The sequence below is a fragment of the Protopterus annectens genome, chromosome 8.part0 (assembly GCF_019279795.1).
Source record: "Protopterus annectens isolate FY-2018-M chromosome 8.part0, PAN1.0, whole genome shotgun sequence".
Lineage (NCBI taxonomy): Eukaryota > Metazoa > Chordata > Ceratodontiformes > Protopteridae > Protopterus > Protopterus annectens.
This window is the reverse complement of record NC_056741.1, coordinates 381,411,470-381,430,398: the sequence shown is the minus strand read 5'-3', so window position 1 is coordinate 381,430,398 and position 18,929 is coordinate 381,411,470. Positions and strand designations below refer to the sequence as shown.

The 18,929-nt window shown below is 42.5% G+C and overlaps 1 protein-coding gene across 6 annotated transcripts in view; it reads left to right on the top strand.

Annotated features, from left to right (window-relative positions):
* The window catches only part of LOC122808820 (gamma-aminobutyric acid receptor-associated protein-like 1), a 404,699-nt gene that overhangs the window by 252,988 nt on the left and 132,782 nt on the right, over positions 1–18,929 (top strand). For all 6 annotated transcript variants that reach the window (XM_044079890.1, XM_044079891.1, XM_044079886.1 and 3 more), the window contains one exon: positions 8,330–8,408. In XM_044079890.1, the coding sequence (XP_043935825.1) occupies positions 8,330–8,408 (79 nt within the window). The remainder of the gene's footprint in view (positions 1–8,329; positions 8,409–18,929) is intronic.

The following is an 18,929-nucleotide window of genomic DNA, read 5'->3' as shown; positions in this document are numbered from 1 at the left end:
TGTCCATTGGGATGTAAAATTAGAATAATGAGCTTGGAGGCAAGTAGAAAAGTTCAGTGACAGCAATGGGTTCATAGGTTTCATCTTTTTATGCTGGCATGTATAACAGTTAATTGTATAGTGCATCTAAGCTGCAGATGTAGTGTGCAGTGATTTTATATTGCGTAAAAGAAAAAAAAAAAAACCCTGCACTATGAAAGGTGTTCTTCGTGTTTCACTGTTGCAGTCATCACACTTGGGTTATCTGCCTGCAGGTAGCCCTCAGTCGGCCCGAATACCAGAGACTTAGTATTTCTGCGTCGGTTGCTATTGCTTCAGGACTGATGTCAGGTCATCAGGGGTATAAAAACAGGCAGCCGAGGAGCCTGAAGCAGAAGCAGTTCGCATGAGTGCCGGTCGGCCGCTACCTGAGTTTTCATTTCCAAAATGAATCATCCTGAAGTCTTCTAAAGCTAAGTACCCCATTGGGGATCCTTTTTTCTTGCTCTATCCGATGTCAGATAAAGTTAACAATTGTCTCACCTGTTTAAAGCAAATACCACACCGAGATTTCTATTCTTACTGCGTCACCTGTTTAGGCCCAGACCACAATGTACCTCGACATCAGTTTTGCTAACTATAATTCCTTCTGGCTTGGTGTTTTTCTTTGTTTTTTTGTTTTTTATTAGTTTGTGTTTAGGAGCGGCCTTAGGTCAACTGGTGCCCTAGGCAAAAGGGCTCCACAGCACCCCCCACCACACTACTCGGTGCCCCATCCTGGTCTAACTGCACCAAATAAATACTGGAAAAGTGCCCCTGCTAGAGTGGCGCCCTAGGCGGCTGACTAGTTGGCCTATGCCTAAGGCCGGCTATGTTTGTGTTCTTCTTTGGCTTATTAGTTTTGTGTTTTGTTCAACACCCGAGCTATTCATCGTCGGGCCCTTATTGTCGCTAAATACTTTCGATCTCCGTATTCCGAAATGGCTTCAGTAATTCATCCGACTACCGATCTTCCGAAAAAATGTAAGTTAAAGACAAAGACAGACTGCACAGGTCCAAAACTGCCGACGACACTTCTGTTGAGCTAGTCGCCAGTTCGCCGATACTCAGTGAGGCGCTTTCACAGCCCCTGATGCCCACTTCGATGGATTCACAGGCCGTTACCAAGACCCGTTTGGTGTCCAGAATGCCGCGAGACTCTTCTTTGACTACAGAACCTGCAGATGTCTCTACCTTGGCTGGTTCTGGAACCGCTGTGCAGGCACCGGCTTCTGAGGAAGTTCTTCTCACTACCGATATTCGACTCAAACCGATGACTTCTTTCGCGTCTTCAGTTCTGTCTAAAACTACCGAGTTTCTAAGGCCAAGAGTACGAGCTGCGCCTAAAAAAATGATGACCCAAACTCAAGCACCTGCTTCCTTGCCACAACATCAAATGCTTAAAATGGTGGAAGACCTGATTATGCTGATTAGGGGAAGCCAGCCTTCCCCTGCTAAAAGAAAGAGACCTGTCCCCAGCAGGTTTAACAGACCAAGAGTCTGACTCTGAGGTTTCTGAATATGAAGACATGCTTTTATCTGCTTATGGGGATTCAGATGCAGAGGACTCCATTCCCACTGCTTCCCCTCCAGAGGATTTTTCTTTTGGGAAACCCTACATACTTTGAGAGCATTTCCACTGGAAATGCCATGATTATCCTCTGTTCAAAAAGAGACTCAGAGAATTTTTAAATTTGCCACAACATAGACCTTTAGCTATCCCTCCTGTTCTGGATGTTATGGATGATGTCTTTATAGGATCCCTTTACAGACTGTGCAGAAAATAAAGAATTACAGGAGCTTATGCATTCTGCAAGCCAAGTCAGTAGGCATACCTTGCAATGTGGCTTTGATGCCCTAGAAGCAACTTGCAGGGCAGCAGTCACTGGTTCTGTACTGAGAAGGCATGCTTGGCTTAAGGAGCAGACCTTGCCAGACCATGTCAAATCAAAATTACTAGAGGCTCCTTTGAAGAAGGACAATCTATTTGGCACCAAAGCAGAAGAGGTTCTTAAAAAAAGATGGAAGAAAAAGCTAAGTCTATGCACACAAAGATGTTTTGCAAGTGCAGCCTCCAAGATTCAGTAGGCATTTGCCCCTCAAAACATTGGCCTTTTCCAGCCCCCTCAAGGCCATCTCAAACTAGACATAGGGCAAACAGACCCCACCCCCAGATTGCAGTCTCAGGGTATGCAGAGATCTAAGCAGTGGAGTACCTCCACTAATAAAACAGGGAGTGCTAAGCCACCCCCTTACAGAAATTCACAATAACTTCCCAACTTCGCTCCTCACTTCTGCCCAATTGCTCTTGCCCCTAGGAGGAAAACTTGCCCATCATGCAAAAAACTGGACCTCCATCACCAAAGACCGATGGGTCCTCAACATTGTATCCCAGGGGTACAAATTTTACTTGCACTCACTGCCAACCCCAAAAGGGTTCGCAAACCTTCCTCCAAACCACTGGGCAGAGGCACAAAACCAAGTTCAATCCCTGCTCTCCATAATGGCAATTCAACTTGTTCCTGTAAAACAGATAGGTCAAGGGTTTTATTCCAGATTTTTCCTGGTACCCAGAAAAGAGGGCACTTGGCATCCAATCCTAGATCTTTCCATTCTAAACACCTTCCTGGTGGTACCAAAATTCAAAATGCTCACCCTTCAGCAGCTTCTTCTATGCTGTCCAAAGATGCCTGGTTAGCCACCCTAGACCTAAAAGAAGCCTATCTGCACACCCCTATCAGGGACTCCTGCAGGAAATACCTATGTTTCAGGACAGGATCTATGCATTATCAGTTCTCTGTACTCCCTTTGGCTTATCCACTGCTGCCACAGAGTCTTCACAAAATGTCTGGCTCCAGCCATTGCCTATTGCAGACAGAGAAAGTTTCAAAGTTACCCTTACTTGGATGATTGCCTGATTCAGGCAAACAGGAAAAGCTGTTGCAGCACCTGACATTTGTAAAGAACCTTCTAACCTTCCTGGGGTACACTATCAACAAAAAGAAATCGAAACTAGTCCCTAGTCAAAAGATTGTATTCCTGTGAACAAGCTTGAACACAGCATCCCAGATGGCATTTCTTACTCCAGAAAAACAAGACTAACAGGCTACTTCGCTCAAATGGCCACCAGAACTCAGCTATCTGCAAGGAAAATCCTGCAGGCCCTAGGGTTTATGGCCTCTTGCATTCTACTAATTACATATGCCAGACTGCATATGAAGAAACTTCAGTGGTACTTAAAAAGTCTTTGGTGCCAACATTCTCAGGACCTGGAAACCGTCATACCTATCATACCTTGTCTAAGGACAGAGTTTCTTTGGTGGGGCAGCAGCATGCAACCACAACAAGGGACTTCCCTTTACTCAACCCCATGCTGCCCAGACCCTAACCACAGACTCTGACTTTGCCTGGGGGGCACATCTGGACGACATGGACGATAGGTGCATTCAGGGCCACTGGAGCCCAAGTCAAATTAATCTGCACATCAACCAAAAAGAGATGCTAGTTGTTCAGCACGCTCTGACAGCTTTCAGATCCCTACTGACACAAGGACCCCTGCTAATAAAAACAGACAATACTACAGTTATGTTGTACATCAACAAGCAGGGGGGAACCCACTCTGCAGGCTAGCCATGGCCCTGTGGAACACAGCCTTGGACATGCATATTCATCTGCAAGCTCAGTTCCTGCCAGGCAAACAAAACTCTCTGGCAGACAACTTAAGCAGAAATCTCCTAGACCCACATGAGTGGCAGTTAGACCCCAGCACTTTCTGCCTTTAGTAAAATGAGAGACTGACTATGTTCTTTTTAATGCCAAGTATAGTAGTCACATTTATTTATTTATTTTATTTATTTTACATTTGTTAACCGGGCTGGTCTATCTGGATACATATCCGTTTTCAGTAGAGGCCGAGGAGAAAAGCTCCACAATAGAAGTACATATTTAAATTGCAAGATTCAAAGTATTGTTACAACAAGAGAATACAGCTTACATATGCAGGAATGAAAATTTACATAGATGTTATATAAGACTAAAGGACAGACAGGAAATTATACACAAAACATTGATTTCATTAAAGATACTGAAAAATAGACTGAAATCAGAGATTTTCCTTATTACTAAAAGGAAAGAGAAATTTTAGAGATCTGCAATTCGGGAAATGGGTAGTTGGTACACTCGTTTCGTAGACAATATTTTTTTTCTCTGGCATGGTACTTTGGACTATTTGAATAGTTTTAACAATTTTCTTCAGTTTACCTTCAAATATTCAACTACAGATATTGATTTTTAGATGTGCAGATTTAGTAAAGATATGTTACATTCAGTTTCGACTAGCATCTGTAGGAAGAGTGTCAAACGTAATAGTATTCTACATAACAGTAGCATGCATCCAAATCATGTTAAGTCTAATGTACTTCGAGGGCAAATTTTTCACACTATGCGGTTACACAATGATGATACTAAGTTAGTTTCAGCTTTATCTTTATTAAAAGAAGAATTTATGAGTAGGAGTTACAAGAGTAAGGTTATTGATAAATGGATATCTGAAGCATGGAAAGAAAGGAACAAGAGATGTAACCCTGTTACTGTAATAATACACCCACCTCTACTTTATTAGAGCCTGGTAACATCTCTGATTCTAATGTCGTAGCTATAAATAATAAGAATAAGATTCGTATGCCTTTGACTTTTGCTAGTAATATTGATTTTGTATGTCAAACTATCACTACTAATTGGGACATTTTATTAACCATACCCGAACTCCTTGGGTTTATTGGTGAGAAACCAGATTTTACTTTTAGCAATAATAGAACCTTTAAGCAGCAACTCTGTTACAGACCCTTGAATTCTTCAAACTTTGTTTCATCTGACAGAAAATGCACTTATGCCTGTAGAAAATGCATGGCTTGTGCTCACCTACATATAGGTGGTCACTTTCTCCATCCAAGTCCTAATTTTAAAATTGATACTGACTTTTATGCAGATTGTTCTACCAAACATTTGGTATATTTTTGTTATTGTATTTTATGTTTTTCTTTTTATATAGGTAAAACCAACAGGGCATTTAAAGAGAGAATTTTAGAGCACTTGAGGGATATTAGAAATGCTAAAGAGACGAATGCATTGGCTGTGCATGTCAAAAATGAAGGTTCTGCACATAAGTTTAGGTTTCTAGCCTTAGAACTTATACGACCCAGTGTTAGGGGTGGTGACCTTATAAATAAAACCGAATCCAAGGAACAGAAATGGATATTACAATTTCAGGCTGATAGACCCCCTGGGTTAAATAGCAAGGTTTCTTTGAAACCTCTTCTGAAAGCTAGACCGCTTAAACATTGACCTTTACTCTTGTATATACTTTAACGTATATAAGAACAGAAGATGGGCTTAGTATATCTAGCCAATACCATATTTTTGATATGTATTTTATATATATATATATGTATATTTATTTTTTATGTATATAGATAAATATTTATGCAGAATTGCGTTTATATGCACAATATGGATTTTATATATTTTTTATATACTATTTATTTTATATATATTTTTATAATTATTCACATATAGGTTTGCATAGAATGCATCTACAACACTGTTTCTTTATATATATATATATATATATATATATATATATATATATATATATATATATATGCTCTGCATTTATATGTTGCACCATTGCTGCTGATAGATTACTTTTCCTGAAGTGCTTTTTTGAACAGCCAGGTTTTACATATCTATTACATAAGTTTTCCCTCCCTTTTTCAGTTGTTTTGATTGGTTATTCTGTGTTTTAAATATTTGTCAGTTTACTTGTGATTTTAATATGGTCTGATGAAGTGGATTTGAACCGCAAAAGCGCTTACCTGTTCAACAGAATAAAGGATTTCTTAGTTTTCCTAAGTATTATTTATTATTCCTGTGAGCCTTGCTTGAAACCTTAGTTTTTGTGACTATACTTTCAGCCTTCTAACCCAGAAATGGGGGACCCTGGAGGTGGACCTTTTTGCCTCCCCCTACAATCACCAGCTCAACAAATTCTGCACCAGGACACCTCAAAGCAGGGCCTGGAAAGTGGATGCCCAATCCTTCCAGTGGGTAAACTTCTCAATCTGTGCATTTTCCCCCTCTGCCTCTTCTTAAAAGAATAGTACTCAAGATGAGACAGGACAAGCCAAGGACAATCCTGATTGCCCAGTACTGGCCAGGCCAGCACTGGTACCCACTATTGCACAGCCTCTCACCGGTGCCACCCTGGCACCTACCCTAGATCACAACTCTCCTCACTCAGCAGGAGCAACAGATCTTGCATCTGCAACTCCAAACCCTGAATCTTGCAGCCTGGCTTATTCCTTGAATTCTCCCCCAGTGACCAGCCTAAGCAAGCAGGTGCTGGATGTCATTCTTGAAGCCAGAAGACCCAGTACAAGGAAATCTATGCTGATAAGTGGAAAAGGTATTGCTCCTGGATTTAATCTAAAGGAGAGGACACAACACTGCCCTCCTTACCTCTAATCCTGGATTACCTGGCATATCTACTCCACAGAGACCTATCCTTCTCTTCCATTAAGATCCATGCCTCTGCCATTTTGGCTCATTACAACACTGAGCCACCTCTCTTTTTCTCACCCTCACATCAAACAGTTCCTGAGAGGGGCAAACAACTTAAGGCCACCAAGGAGAGCCCCCACCCCTGCTTGGGACCTTAACCTTGTACTGGAAAAGCTCACGCTACCCGCCTTTGAGCCTGCAGAGTTAAAATTCCTCTCTTGGAAAACAGCCTTGCTTCTAGCCATCACTTTAGAAGAGTGTCTGAGCTATAAGCACATATGGCTGTGGAACCCTTCATTATTTCATGCTGACAAGGTCTCCCTCAGGGCTAACCCTTCCTTTATGCCTAAAGTGGTGTCCAGTGTGGCTCTCAACCAATCTATCCATTTGCCAACCTTCTTCCCTAATCCTCCAAATAAAAGGGAAAGGATCCTGCACTCCTTAGACGTGCACAGACAGCTCAGATTCTACCTTGGTAGGACTAAAACCCTTCAGGAAATCTGAGCAGTTACTAGTCAGTTTTACACCAGGGGCAGAGGCAAGGCCATTTGAAAACAAACTATTTCCAAATGGGTAGCACACTGTATCCATTTCTGCTACAAACACCATGGGAAACCAATCCCTCAGGGGGTCAGAACGCATTCCACAAGGGAAACCTCTATCTCTACAGCATTCCTCAAGGAGTCCCTACCAAGGACATTCTGGAAGCTGCTACCTTGAGTTCTGTTCACACCTTCACCAAGCATTACCACCTGCCTATCTTTTCCAAATCCAGGGTGGGTTTTGCAGCAGCAGTCCTGCAGGACATACTAGCCAGCCCCAACCCTTCTTGACTGCCTCCACACTTTCTTCATCTTTGGGAATAAACCCAAGTGTGATGACTGCAACAGTGAAACACGAAGAACATAGTACAGTTGTGTACACTTACCATAAATGTAGATGTTCGAGTGTATTCACTGTTGCAGTCCTGGTTTCCCACCCAGCCCCCTTGTCTGTCTCTCTCTTACTCATCCCTTGCAGGGCTATTGGTATTTTCTTTTTACTGGTGATGTTTTCCCACCATAACTTAGATCCCTATTTGGGGGGCTCCTGACATTTGGGGCAAGAAAAACTGATGTAATGGCGGTGACTGCCTGTTTTTATACCCCTGACGACCTAATGTCAGTCCTGAAGCGACAGCAACTGACTCAGAAATACTAAGTCTCTGGTATTTGGGCCGACTGAGGGTTACCTGCAGGCAGGCAACCCAAGTGTGATGACTGCAACAGTGAATGCACTCTAACATCTACATTTATGGTAAGTGTATACAACTGTACTTTATCTGTCATGTTTCCAGTCTGTGCAGAATTTGAGGTGACTATGGGTAAAGAGAAGTACTGGAGATGGGCTAGTTGATTTTAGAGGCTCCACAGGGATCTTGCAGTCATGAGTGTTTTGAGTTTGCCTTTGTGTGTTGAAGTTTGTGTGTTAAACTGAAACCTTACAAGGTTAGTATAAGGATTCTGTAGTATTCACACTTACGCTTTTGAATGACAGTTTTTTTGTTTCTACACCCCTTATTAAAGGATCTTCCTCAAAATAAGTATAATGATTGCACTAACAAATCATTCTGTGGTAAGTTAGAGTAGCCACAAAAAAAGAGAAAATAACAGAATGTAGAAAGCTGTATTGAAGGAAGCCTTTTTTATGTGTTAACAATGTGTATGTATTTTGTCTCTCATACTGAAATCTGAACCTTTCTGTTAACTTGCAGGTTATTGTTGAAAAAGCTGCCAAATCTCGAGTGCCTGATCTGGACAAGAAGAAGTACCTTGTGCCTTCTGACCTCACAGGTGTGCTAGCAGCTTTATTTCCATAGTTCAGGATGTTTTTGTGCCAATTTTTAACATCTCTTGCTTTGATCAAAACATGTGATTGCTGTTTTAATCACCTTAGTTGAGCTTGATTTTAATGTGATGAAGAGTAGAATGTTTATCATTGTTCGAATGCCATTGTAATAGCATAGCATCAGTAACACGTCAGATCAACATCCTTTTTATATTGTAATAGTTGGGATGTGTAAAACGACAAAATAAAGGCCAATTCCGAAAAAATCACTTGACAAGGTTAAACAAGAGTTTAATAAAATCATTTCTGTAGCGCTTCAGCAAACAATGCCTCCCAGGAGTACAATGTTTTAACACTGATACCAGATGTGTATATACTCAAAATATGCACACTCTAAAAAAAAAATTAATCAGTTAAAGAATTAAACATCGTCCTTAATACAAATTCAATAAAACACAATTAAACATATTTAAACTAGATGAAAAGTTTCCATATGCATTCAGTATTTAACCCAAAAGGGCTTAAAATACCATATTTTAAAATGTATATGCTTTCTTTATACAACAACTTTATTTTAATGTTCAGATCTGGAACATTTTAAAATGCATGGCTACAGGACTAGTATTTTTTTTTTCTAATTTGATGTCTCTAATGTGTTCCTGCAGTCTTATTTTAAAGGCTTTTTTGTTTCACCTATATAGAAAAGACTGCAGGGACACTTCAACATATAAATTACACTAGTAGCATGACAACAATAATGTTCTTTGGGATAGAATTTAATCCCATTAATATGACTAAAAAAACTAACTACATGACTGCACACTAAACATCTTGTACAGATACTAGTCCCTTTGGGTAGTATTTCCTTACATAAGTTGTCCACAGGTTTAATACATTTGTTATGAACTATTATGTCTTGAATATTTCTACATTTAGCAAATGAGAAGACAGGATGTATGCATAATGAATTTTTAAACTTTTTTAAACTTAAACAAAAAAGGCCAAAAATGTTTTATAATGTTAACTTGTTCATTTGAAAAAGTACTATATGACGTAACAATATACATTTCTTTTGTTCCTGATCTTCCTGTCATCTTTTACTTCTAATAAAGTACTGTTAACATTATTTTCATTGTTGTTGTTACTATTTAATACCATATTATTTAATTTAACTAACGCTTTCTTAATATCATTAAAATGGAAACCTCTCCTCAAAAACATATTTATTGTATTACACATTTCTTTATATAATTCTCCACTGTTACATAATCTATATACTCTTAATAATTTGCCAAAGGGAAGTGAATTTAACAAGTGCAGAGGATGACAGTTCTATGTAAAAAGTGATTGCTGTTTTCAAATTTCCGATGAATTTTAGGTGTTCTTCGTGTTTCACTGTTGCAGTCATTAAATTAATCCTGCTGGCAGGTTGCCCTCAGCCGGCCTGAATTCCAAAGTCTTGGGTCCTGCGTTGACTGCTGTCGCCCATTTCCTGACGTCGGGTCATCAGGGGTATAAAAAAAGCAGCCGACGCCATTTTCTTCAGACTTTCTTGCTGTACGGTGCCTGAAGCAGAAGCAGTTTGCAAATGCCAGTCGGCTGACTCCTGGGATTTTCGTGTTTGAGTTTCAGATCCGAAGTCTTCAATAATGCTAAGTACCCCGTTGGGGAAACTTTTTTCTTGCTCCAGACCGATGTCAGAAAAAGTTAATAATTGTATTTCTTGTGGAAAGCAAATACCTCATAAGGATTTTCATTCTTACTGTATTCCTTGCCTAGGCCCTGATCACAACGTTAATGGTTGTCAGTTTTGTGCTAAATTTAACCAACGCAGTATTAAGCGTCAGTATGATTTTGCTTTAAACTTTTTTTGGATGCCAGTTTAATTACCCTGAAATGTCGTCAGATAGCCATCCGACTACCGGAGTTTACAAAAAACGCAAAGAAAAGGATAGAGAAAAACAACCGAGGCCCAAAACTGATGAAATTTCTCCTAAGCCCAGTCGCCGGTTCGCCGGTTCTCAGTGAGGCACTTTCGCAGCCCCTGACGCTCTCTACTTTAGAGTCACAGGCTGCTGCCGACTCCCAGGTGGACTCTGCCATGCCACTGGATACTCAAGGTACTGGAGCGTCGGACGCTATTCCCTCAGATGGGTCCGGAGCCGCTGAGCAGGTACCGGCTTCTGAGGGTGTATTCAGACCTAAACATCTTTACATTACAACGACTTCAGCTTCAAAGGCAAAGACTAAAGCACCTTCTAAAGCAAGGAAACAAACTCAAGAGCCAAAATGGCCGAAGACTTGATTACCTTGATCAGGGGTTCCCACCCCCCACTCCGATAAGAGGCCTAGACAAGACACTGACTATGAATCTTCAGATCAGGTTCCTATTTCTTCTGATTCCTCTTCTGATCAGGAATATTCTCTTCCCCCCATGAGGATTCTGATGCTGAAGAATCTATACCTTCAGCATCTCCTCCTGAGAACTATTCTTTTGGGTAAACCTTGCATACCATGAGGGAGCATTTCCACTGGGAGAGCCAAGATTTTTCTGAATCTAAAAAGAGGCTCAGGGATTTTCTTTTACTACCGCAGCACAGGCCTCCAGCCATTCCACCTGTGTTAGACATTGTAGATGTGTTTTCGGCATCTAGTCTGACCCCTGACTCCTTAACCCCAGCTCCTGTTAAGCCTGACCGATATTACAGGGTTCCTGACTCACACAAATTTCTTTTTAAAAACCCTGCTGCTGACCCAGAAACTATTTCACAGGGTCCAAAGGGTGTTAAGGCTTCCACTGCAAAAAAAACAACCCCCTCTGATAGAAATTCAAGGGCACTGGATAGATGGGGAAAAAGGTTTACACGTCTGCAACTTTGGCTATAAGGGCCTTAAACTGTCAATTAAGTATCAGCAGCATGTCATGGGATTGCTTAAACAGAAAATGTTGTTAAATTCTGAATGTGCAGAAAACAAGGAAATGCAGGATTTATTGTATGCAGCAGAACAAGTTGGAAAACATACTTTGCAATGTGGTTTTGATTCTTTGGAGGCCTCCTGCAGGGCCGCAGTTACGGGTTCTGTAATTAGGAGGCATGTTTGGTTAAAGGAACAAAATCTGCCTGATCATGTTAAAATTAAATTGCTAGATGCACCTTTACAGCATGATACTTTGTTTGGTGTTAAGGCAGAAGAGGTGTTAAAGAAAATGGAGGACAAAGTTAAATCTATGCAAACTGTCAAAGATTTTTTACAAGTACAGCCACCTAGGTTTAGTAGACACTGGCCTACAAAAAATTGGTCCTTTCCGGTGTCAGACAGACCTCAAAGGGGCAGATCCAGACGCCCTAGGGGCAGATCCCAGGCGCAAGGTTCTTATAGGCCCAAGCAATGGGGTGCTTCTACCTCCAAAGCTGGAGAAGATAGATCACAAACCTACAGAAAACAGTCCCAGTGACTTCCCCCTGCCTGCACCAAGTACTTATCTTCTGGCAGCACCCTTTGGGGGAAAATTAGCACTTTTTGTTCAAAATTGGCACATCATAACCCAGGACAAGTGGGTTCTAAACAGTGTCACAAGGCTACAAGTTCCATTTCCATACTCTGCCAAAGGCAAACGGCTGGCCAGATCTGCCAAAAAATCAATGGGCAGAGGCACAAAAACAAGTCTCATCCCTCATGGACATGGGGACCATTCAACAAGTACCAGAGCAAGAGCAGGGACAAGGATTTTACTCAAGACTGTTCTTGGTACCCAGAAAGGGCATGGCCTGGAGGCCGATACTGGACCTATCTCTTCTGAACACTTTCCTGGATATTCCAAAATTCAAAATGTTGACTTTGCAGCAGCTTCTGCCCATGCTGGGCAAGAATGCTTGGCTGGTGACTTTAGACCTAAAAGAGGCATACCTGCATGTTCCAATCGGACAATCATGCAGAAGATACCCAAGATTCAAGGCTGGTTCAACACATTATCAATTCTCTGCACTGCCCTTTGGCTTATCTACTGTGCCCAGGGTCTTTACAAAGTGCCTGGCACCAGTAATTGCATTCTGCAGACAAAGAGGAATACAAATATATCCTTACTTGGATGACTGTCTCATTCAAGCAGAGAACAAGGACATTCTTCTTCAACATCTGGCGTTTGTGAAAAGACTCCTAACATGCCTAGGGTACATTATATAGGGTACACAGTCAACAAAAAGAAATCAAAACTAGTACCCTCACAAGAGATAATATTCCTGGGTGCAAGCTTGAATACAACTGCCCAGATGGCTTATCTCACGCCAGACAAACAAAGGCAACTAACTACCTATTTCAAAATGTTGGCAACAAAGGCCCAGTTGTCTGCAAGAAAAATTCTACAGGCTTTGGGCTTCATGGCATCCTGCATCCTGCATCCTACTAATTCCATGTGCAAGACTGCATATGAGGAAACTTCAGTGGTACCTGAAAAGTGTTTGGTCTCAACATTGCCACAGCCTGGAAACAGTCATTACTCTCATTCCCTGCCTGCAACAGGAGTTTCGATGGTGGGCAAAGGCTTCTCACCAGAACAAGGGACAGCCATTCACATTGCCTCCAGCCAGGCAGACACTAACAACGGATGCATCAGACTATGCCTGAGGAGCCCACATGGCAGGAAGATGCATTCAGGGCACATGGTCCTCAAACCAAATGCATCTACATATCAATCAAAAAGAGAAGTTAGCTGTTCAAAATGCCCTGACAGCCTTCAAGGACCTACTTCATCCGGGACAACTACTGATAAAGACGGACAACACCACGGTCATGTGGTATATAAACAAGCAGGGGAGGCACACATTCTTATACCCTTTGCAGACTAGCCATGACCTTGTGGGACACAGCTTTGACTTACCAAGTACATCTGCAGGCACAATTCCTGCCAGGAAAGGAAAATACTCTGGCAGACGAACTAAGCAGAAACCTCATGGATCCCCATGAGTGGAAGCTGGATCCACAAGTCTTCAGCATGATAACAAGGAAATGGGGATGCCCGGCCATAGATCTATTTCCCTCCCCTCTCAATTACCAAATAAAAAGATTCTACACAAGGACTTATCACAGACAAACATGGAAAGTGGACGCCCTATCAGTATATGCCTTTCCTCCACTGGCTCTCCTCCCCAAGGTGCTCCTAAAGGTCAGACAGGAGAAGTCAAAGATGATACTGATTGCCCCAGACTGGCCACGCCAGTACTGGTATCCAGTACTAAGTAACGTATCTCTATACCCAGCTTGGACCTTACCTTAAGTACCTCGACTACTGTCCAAGCAAAACAATCAGATCATGCACAGCCAACTCAGGACATTAAACTTGGCAGCATGGCAGATAATGTAGTCATACAAAAAAACACCTCTCAGTAAAGCTGTGATGGATGTCATTCTGGAAGCCAGAAGGCCTAATACTAGAAAATCTTATGCTGGAAAATGGAAGAGATTCTGTGCTTGGAACCAGGCACAAGGAACTGATACAACGGTACCAAATATTCCTCAGATTTTGCAATACTTAACTAAGATGCTGGACAAAGGCCTATCTTTTTCATCAATTGAAATTCATGCCTCTGCCATTTCAGCTCATTACAATACAGATCCACCACTTTTTTCTCACCCTTTATTAAAGCAGTACCTCAGAGGAGCCAAAAATTTTAATGCTCCCAAAGAGACTACCAATACCTGCATGGGACCTCAACTATGTCTTGGAAAAGCACACCCTGCCTCCTTTTGAGCCAGCTGCTACTGCTGATATGAAGTTTCTATCTTGGAAGATAGCTCTGCTCTTGGCAATTACTTCTGCAAGACGAGTTTCAGAGCTACAGGCGCTCATGGCTGTGGAACCTTTCATCATTTTTCATCCAGACAGGGTCTCCCCGAGGACAAACCCAACATTTATGCCTAAAGTAGTGTCCAGTGTGGCTCTTAACCAAGCCATCCATCTGCCCTTTTACCCAAATCAGCAGAACAAGGAGGAGAGAATTCTGCATTCTTTGGATGTACACAGACAACATAGCTTTGGTTCTGTTCAAGTAGAATCTTTCAGGAAGACAGAGCAATTACTAGTGGCATATGCTGCAGGATCACAAGGAAAGCCTATCTCAAAGCAGACTATTTCTAAGTGGTTAGGCCACTGCATTCGTTTCTGCTACTTACACCATGGCAAGCCAGTGCCTAAGGGTGTTAGGCCTCATTCCACCAGAGCTTCAGCCACCTCAGCAGCCTTTCTCAGGGGAGTACCAACCACAGACATTTTAGAGGCAGCTACTTGGAGTTCAGTGCACACCTTTTCAAAGCATTATCATCTGCCACTCTACTCTACTCTAAATCTAGGGTGGCTTTGCCACTGCAGTTCTGCAAGGCCTCATAGCTGCTCCTACTGCTGTCTAGATGTTCATCGTGTTACGCTGCTGCAGTCATTACACTTGGGTTATCCTGCCGTCAGGCGGTCCCGCAGTCGACCAGAGTTCCAAAGTCTTGGTCCGGCGTCGGTTGCTGTCACTTTTTCCCTGACATCAGTGCGCCAGGGGTATATAAGATGCAGCCGACACCATTTTCTTCAGTCTTTCTTGCCGAGCGGTGCCCAAAGCAAAAGCAGTTCGCAAGTGCCAGTCGACCGACTCCTGAGATTTTCAAATTCGAATTTCAGATCTGAAGTCTTCATTATCCCCATTGGGGAAACTTTTTTTCTTGCTCCAGACCGATGTCAGAAAAAGTTAATAATTGTATTTCTTGTGGGAAGCAAATACCTCATAAGGATTTTCACTCTTACTGTATTCCTTGCCTAGGCCTTGACCATGACGTTGCTAGTTGTCGGTTTTGTGCTAGATTTAACCAACGCAGTATTAAGCGTCGGTATGATTTTGCATTTCATTACTTTGGCAGAAGATTCAGTTATATAATGCCATCGGAACAGCCGACTACTGAAGTTTATAAAAAGTGCAAAGAAAAGGACAGGCATCCGAGGTCCAAAACCGACGACGAGGCTTCTGTTAGGCCTGTCGCCGGTTCTCAATGAGGCGCTTTCACAGCCCCTGACACCCACTACCTCAGAGCTACAGGCCGCTTCTGACTCCCACGTGGAGCCGACTAGGCCGCTGGAAACTCAAGGTATTGGACATTCGGAAACTATTCCCTCAGATGGGTCCGGAGCCACTGAGCAGGCATCTGCTTCTGAGGGTGTTTTCAGGCCTACACAGTTGTATGTAAAACCAACTTCAGCTTCAAAGGCAGACTAAAGCAGCTCTAAAGACAAAGAAACAAGTACAGCATTCTGCTGGACAGGCCTCCATGCCTAAAAAACAGATGCTTAAAATGGCCGAAGATCTAATTACTTTGATCAGGGGTTCCCATCCCTCCCCCGGATAAGAGGCCTAGGCAAGAGATAGAATATGAATCTTCAGATCAGGTTTCCATTTCCTCCGATTCCTCTTCTGAACAGGAATATTCCCTTCCTCCCTACGAAGATTCTGATGCTGAAGAATCTATCCCTTCAGTCTCCCCTCCTGAGGATTATTCTTTTGGGGAGACCCTGCATACTATGAGGGAGCATTTTCACTGGGAGAGCCAAGATTACTCAGAATCCAAGAAAAGGCTCAGAGACTTCCTTTTATTACCTCAGCACAGGCCCCTTGCTATTCCTGCTGTTTTAGACATTGTCAATGATGTACTTTCAGAGTCCGGTCTGTCTCCTGACTCTATCACCAGCTTCTGTTAAGCCAGACAGATACTACAGGGTTCCTGATTCACATAAATTTCTTTACAAAAACCCTGCTGCTGACCCAGAAACTATTTCTCAGGGTCCCAAGGTGGTCAAGGCTTCCACTGCAAAAAACCCTATCCCCTCTGAAAGATTTATACTTCTGCTACCTTGGCTGTAAGAGCTTTAAATTGTCAGTGTCATATGCTTAAATATCAGCAATATCTTATGTCACTGCTTAAAGAGAAAATGTTGACAAATTCAGAATGTGCAGAAAACAAAGAAATGCAGGATTTATTCCATGCAGCTGAACAAGTGGGAAAGCATTCTTTGCAATGTGGTTTTGATTCTCTAGAGGCCTCCTGCAGAGCCGCAGTTACAGGTTCTGTCATTAGGAGGCATGCTTGGTTAAAAGAACAGAATCTGCCCGATCATGATAAAGCAAAACTATTAGATGATCCATTACAACATGTTACCTTGTTTGATGTTAAAGCAGAAGATGTGTTAAAGAAAATGGAGGACAAAGCTAAATCTATGCAAACAGTGAAGGATTTCTTACAGGTACAGCCTCCCAGATTTAGCAGGAACTGGTCTACAAAGAATTGGTCCTTTCCAGTGTCAGACAGGCCACAAAGAGACAGATACAGACGCCCCAGAAGCAGATCACAGCTCCAAGGCTCATACAGGCCTAAACAATGGGGTGCTTTTACCTCCAAAAGTGGAGAGGAAAAATCACAGCCATACAGGAAACCATCTCAATGACTTCCCCTGCCAGCACCAAGCACTTATCTTTTGGCAGCTCCTTTGGGGGGAAAACTAACACTTTTTTCACAAAATTGGCATATGATCACCCAGGACAAATGGGTCTTAAATATTGTATCTCAAGGCTACAGGTTCTACTTTCACACCCTGCCAAGGCCAAACGGTATGCCAGACCTGCCACGCAATCACTGGGCAGAGGCACAAAAACATGTTTCATCCCTCATGGACATGACTGCCATTCAGCAAGTACCACAGCAAGAGCAGGAACAAGGATTTTACTCAAGGCTATTCTTGGTACCCAGAAAGGACAAAGCATGGAGACCAATACTGGACCTGTCTATCCTAAACACATTCCTGGATATTCCAAAATTCAAAATGTTAACTCTGCAGCAGCCTCTGCCCATGCTGGGCAAGAAGGCTTGGCTTGTGACTTTAGACCTAAAAGAGGCATACCTGCATATCCCAATCAGACAATCATGCAGAAGATAACTCAGATTTATAGCTGGCTCAGTGCACTACCAGTTCTCTGCACTGCCCTTTGGCTTATCTACTGTGCCCAGGGTCTTCACAAAATGCCTGGCACCAGTAATTGCATTTTGCAGACAAAGAGGAATACAAATATATCCTTATTTGGACGACTGCCTTATTCAAGCAGAGAACAAGGACATTCTACTACAGCATCTGGGGTTTGTAAAAAGATTACTAACAGGTCTAGGGTACACAGTAAATGAAATCAAAACTCGTACCCTCTCAAGAGATAATGTTCCTGGGTGCAAGCTTAAATACAACTGCCCAGATGGCTTATCTCATGCCAGACAAACAGACAACTGACTACGTATTTCAGAAGGTTGGCAACAAAAACCCAGTTATCTGCAAGAAATATTTTGCAGGCTTTGGGATTCATGGCATCCTGCATACTGCTAATTCCATATGCAAGACTGCATATGAGGAAACTTCAATGGTATCTAAAAAGTGTTTGGACTCAACATTGCCACAGCCTGGAAACAATAATTACCCTCATTCCCTGCCTGCAACAGGAGTTTCAATGGTGGGCAAAAGCCTGTCAGCTGAACAGGGGACAGCCATTCACCTTACCCACAGCCAGGCAGACACTGACAACCGATGCATCAGATTATGCCTGGGGGGCCCATATGGCAGGAAGATGTATTCAGGGCACATGGTCCGCAAGTCAGATACATCTACATATCAATCAAAAAGAGATGCTAGCTGTTCAGAATGCCCTGACAGTCTTCAAGGATCTACTTCATCCAGGACAACTACTGATAAAGACCGACAATGCTACAGTCATGTGGTACATAAACAAGCAGGGGGGCACGCATTCCTACCCCCTCTGCAGACTAGCCATGAACTTGTGGGACACATCATTAACTTACCAAGTACATCTGCAAGCACAATTCCTGCCAGTAAGGATAAATACTCTGGCAGACGAACTAAGCAGAAACCTAATCCCCACGAGTGGAAATTGGATCCACAAGCCTTCAGTATGATAACAAAGAACTGGGGATGCCCGGACATGGACCTATTTGCCTCTCCTCACAACTGCCAACTACAGAGATTCTACACAATGACTTATCACAAGCAAGCATGGAAAGTGGATACTCTATCTTTCAGGTGGAAAAACCTAACCGTATATGCATTTCTGCCTCTCCTCCCCAAGGTACTCCTCAAGGTTAGACAAGAGAAGCCAAAAATGATACTGATTGCCCCAGACTGGCCCTGTCAGCACTGGTACCCAGTCCAAAAGAGCTGGTCTCAATGCCCAGCTTGGACATTACCTCAAATTCTTCACTTACTGACCCAACAAGATAGTCAGATACTGCACAGCCAACTCAGGACCTTAAACCTGGCAGCATGGCGGGTAATGTAGCCATTCAGGACACACCTCTCTCTGAAGCAGTGATGGATGTTATTTTGGAGGCCAGGAGGCCTAGCACCAGAAAATCGTATGCAGAAAAATAAAACAGATTCTGTGCTTGGAACCAGGCACAAGGTATTGACACAGCTGTTCCAAATATTCCTCAGATTTTGC